Raw genomic sequence first — 4084 nt, forward strand, 5'->3', positions numbered from 1 at the left:
CTACCGGCGATTGGAGAGGCATTATCAGTATACAGGAGGTTATGAGTCAACATATGAGGCACTACTTTTAAGAAACTGGCAAACGCAAGTCGTCTAGACTTATATAATTGTAAATAAAGCTGACTGTTGAATGCGCATTTGAAGAGAACAAAAAACAATAACTTTATGGCTTTCATGCATGAGTCTTCGCTTTCTCCACTGCAGATTTGTTTAAGCAGTGGATTTGAAGAACTCCCTCAGAAGTATTCCTTATCCACTTTGGTTTCGCGTACACTCTCAGTGCAGATAGTCCCTGAAGTCGTACCCGAACATCTCGAAGTCGAAGAAGAACCGCTCATATAAGCGCATCACCTGATCGAAGGTGAGCTCTTTAAAAAACTCTCGGGCAGACTTGCGGTACGCGTGGTCGCCACTCTTGTTTTCGTGCGGAATGTCCTTTGGCTGAACACCTAGCGCTTCAAAGAACAGCGCAAAGTCCCTGCTTGCTGTCTCCAGCTTTCCGACGACCTCGTACTTGACGGTACAAGGCTGACACGTCACGTGGTACGGAGCCCAATGAGAATCCATCTCGTTCTTTCTCTGATTCAGTATGTAATCAATGAACTCCGGGAAGGTCAAGTTTCGACCCGTTGCCCTGACACCAGGCACGTCGTTCCAGTACCGCTCGTAAAAATAGTCATTGACAGCACGTGGGGCTAGTGCCTTGTCCACGTAAGCGGATACAAGCCTCTCGAAGGGATGCCTCACGAACATGGCGGTTGTGTAGTGCTCCTCGTTGCTCTTTTGTAGGAACGTCATGGGTGAGACTGTGCGGACCTGCTCATGAAATGCCCTGTGAAAGCTGTCAACTGTATTTGGCGTGTTTATTTATTTATTTATTTATTGTACATACCCTCAAGCGCCGAAGCATTGTAGAGGGGAGGGGCAAAGCAAAATAAAACAAACTGACAAAGCAATAAAAAACAAACAACAAGAAATTGAAATATCAAAAACACACAGCCATTGGCAAAAGCGGCAAGCAATATATTTTACGGAAAAAAATAAACAAAATAAAATGACTCATGTTGGCTCACCAAACAGAAATGTAGACAAAGATTGGCGATAAAGAGAATAATCAGGTATAGTTGCGATATCTGCTGGAAGGTGGTTCCAGTCGTTTGATGTATGCGGGATAAATGAATAAAAAAAAGTGTTTGTTTTGCAACGTGTTAATCCAACTTTATTCCGATGGTCCAGACGGGAAGAGTAATAGCTAGGCAGTGTAAAGAAATGGTCTCGCAGCGACTGATGATGATACACTTTATGAAACAGGCAAAGTCGAAAAAACTTTCTGCGCAATGACAAAGAGGGTAACAATAAACTGGATTTCATTGATGATATGCTAGCTGTTCGATTATAATTAGACAGAATGAAACGAACGGCGTTGTTTTGAACTAGTTCGAGAGCTTTATGCAGAAACGTGTGGTTAGGATCCCAAATAGAGGCTGCGTATTCCAATTTTGACCGTACAAGAGTGTTATAAAGAAGAAGTTTTAAGTTAACTGGGGCCGTTCTGATGTTTCGTCGTAAGTATCCTAACATGCGGTGAGCGTTGGCGATTATTATATCAATATGAGGCTTCCAGGTTAATGTCGACGATATAGTAACACCCAGATAACGGTACGAGTTTACAGATTCAAGTTGAATGTCGGTTAGTGTATATTTTGAAGGGCGTGCGCCTTGCCGGGAGACGCGCATTAGTTTGCATTTGTTAGGGTTTAATTCCATACGCCATTTTTTGCACCAAAGAGTAATATTATTTAAATCAGATTGCAAAATGCGTACGTCATCATCATCATGAACTTCCCGATAAATTACACAGTCATCTGCATATAAATGCATGGAGGAAGAAACACAACTTGGTAAATCATTAATGAATATTAGAAAAAGAAGCGGGCCTAAAACTGAACCTTGGGGTACGCCCGATACAACATCAGTCAGGGATGAATTAACGCCATTTAGAGTTACATATTGTGAGCGGTTGGTTAGAAAGCATTCCAGCCAGGTTAACAAGTTAGGATCTAGGCTTAATGAAGAAAGTTTAAGCATTAGTAACTTATGATTAACCTTGTCGAATGCTTTAGAAAAATCGAGAAAAATACAGTCAGCCCGATGGTTTTTGTCCAGTATAGCATGCAAACAATGGGTGAAATGAAGCAGCTGCGTTTCACAAGAAAATGAGCGACGGAAACCATGTTGAGCAGGAGCGAAAAATGAATTGGATTCTAAGTAATTGCTGATGTTGAGCAGGAGCCCGAAGATGGTCTTCACAGTGGTGGATGGAACCTTGCTGATGAAGCAGTAGCCGACTTTCCGTGCGGGGTCGATGATGATCGGACATCTTGTGATGTGGCACAGGTCGGGCCGTTCGTAGCCGAAGTTGCGATCCACCAAGGTCACTTTGTACTTGCGACACACTTCGTTGATTATTTTTGCTCTGGATGCGAAGTCATCGTCGCTACGTCTGGAAGTCTGCGGAAACAAAAATAAAGAGCACGGAATTAACAATCGACACGGGAAGTGCAAAACTGTTCTGGGCGGAGATGGTATACATTGCGGAGTGCGGGCCTTGCGCCCGCGTCCTGAATCTGTGCTCGAAGAGTCGTCACGAGCTCCCGCTGTGTACGCAAAACCCTTGCGTACGATCTACGAAAAGTCCTTGTTATCTAGAACCTATTGTAGGGTCAAGTGTATGCACGTCGATTTCATGAACGCTTTTAGACAACGAAAGCTGAAATTTTCTAGGATACCAAGCAAAAGCGAAACAAAACTATATATTTCGTTCCCTGTGCGACAAACATGAAATCGGAAAACGGCCAACGAAAGTTTTATTCAAAGGAGTCCCGTCAGAACAACACTTGGAATATCTTCAGAAGAAATCGGAATCGGGATGACCACTATGCTCGCTGAGAGGATGGGAAAGGCAGGGCGTTTCTACGGATGCCGGGACATCAGCACGCGCCCATTGGCTTCCACCGTGCTTCGGCTGCATGTGCAGGCTCGAAGCTCACAAAACGCTGGAGCATTATCGAAGGCAGGAAGCTCGCTCGGGAGGCGGGACAACTGAGGGGCCTCCCTGACGTACTCATCCTGTCAGTGACCATAGCGGCAACACTTAAGGGCCCTACGCACATCTGCGTTTGAGCGCGGTGCGTTCCGTAGGAGCAAGCGGACGCGTTGCGTTGCGAAGAGTGCTCGCGCCAAGCTTGTACACACATTTGCGCTGACACGCAGTGAACCGCAGTCAAGAGCCAATAAGAACGCGCTATCGTGACTATCGGCGTAAGCGAAATCTACGGCAGCATGGCGGCGCTCAGCGACAGCGTCGAAGTGTTCGATCTTGGGAAAATCCCGGTGGCCTTCCCGACATTTTGTCGAGCTTGAACCATCGCAGCCTTGCACAAAGCAGTCCCCACCGCTTCACAAAAAGAAAAAGCGAGTTCTGCGAGCGGAGGACCAAATACACCTCGCCGAGTGGGGCGAACGAACACGTCACCATCTCTCTTGGCTTCTGATTGGTCGAACGCACCGCAACGCTTCGGAAAGTTGAGAGATGCCCTACTCGCTTGCGTCGCACTACCAAGCGCAACGGAAAGGCGCCCGTCACACCGCAAGCGACCGCTCCTGTTCGCAAGGACGTCGCAACGTACTCAAACGCGTTCAAACGCCAATGTGCGTATGGGCCTTGAGTATTACCTGCTCTCTGGTCGTGCCGCCGGATGGTGGCACTGGGCAAGAAGGCGGCCGTTCAAACCAGTCAAAATATGCGAGCGAGGCCACAACTGCTGCGCACAAAACCACCAAGGCACTTTTGCTCACCGTACAAGTCGACATCTTAGACATGGGTGTACACTCTGGGGGACTCCAAGTTTGTGGGCGCTGCCCCGGAAGAAGAATAGAGCGCATCGACGTGGACGCAATCTGCTTTGTTGAACATGAATGACGTATACAGCTGCAACAAAGCAAATGTCTCTTCAAATGCTCACGGCTGTGCGAGACATGTGCCGCATTGTTTAGGTAAGCACGCCACAATCCACGAAACGCC

General features: G+C 46.9%; 1 protein-coding gene across 1 annotated transcript; it reads right to left on the reverse strand.

Moving 5' to 3' along the window:
* Positions 1-276: 276 nt before the first annotated feature.
* On the reverse strand, positions 277-3873 carry LOC8032976 (carbohydrate sulfotransferase 13-like). Its single transcript, XM_042294871.1, has 3 exons — positions 3859-3873; positions 2277-2511; positions 277-806 (listed from the first exon to the last, which is right to left on the reverse strand). The coding sequence occupies exons 1-3, from the start codon at positions 3871-3873 to the stop codon at positions 277-279; spliced, it is 780 nt and encodes a 259-aa protein (XP_042150805.1).
* Positions 3874-4084: the final 211 nt, after the last annotated feature.

The sequence above is a fragment of the Ixodes scapularis genome, unplaced genomic scaffold (genome assembly GCF_016920785.2).
Source record: "Ixodes scapularis isolate PalLabHiFi unplaced genomic scaffold, ASM1692078v2 PGA_scaffold6__148_contigs__length_123643588, whole genome shotgun sequence".
Taxonomy (NCBI): Eukaryota; Metazoa; Arthropoda; class Arachnida; order Ixodida; family Ixodidae; genus Ixodes; species Ixodes scapularis.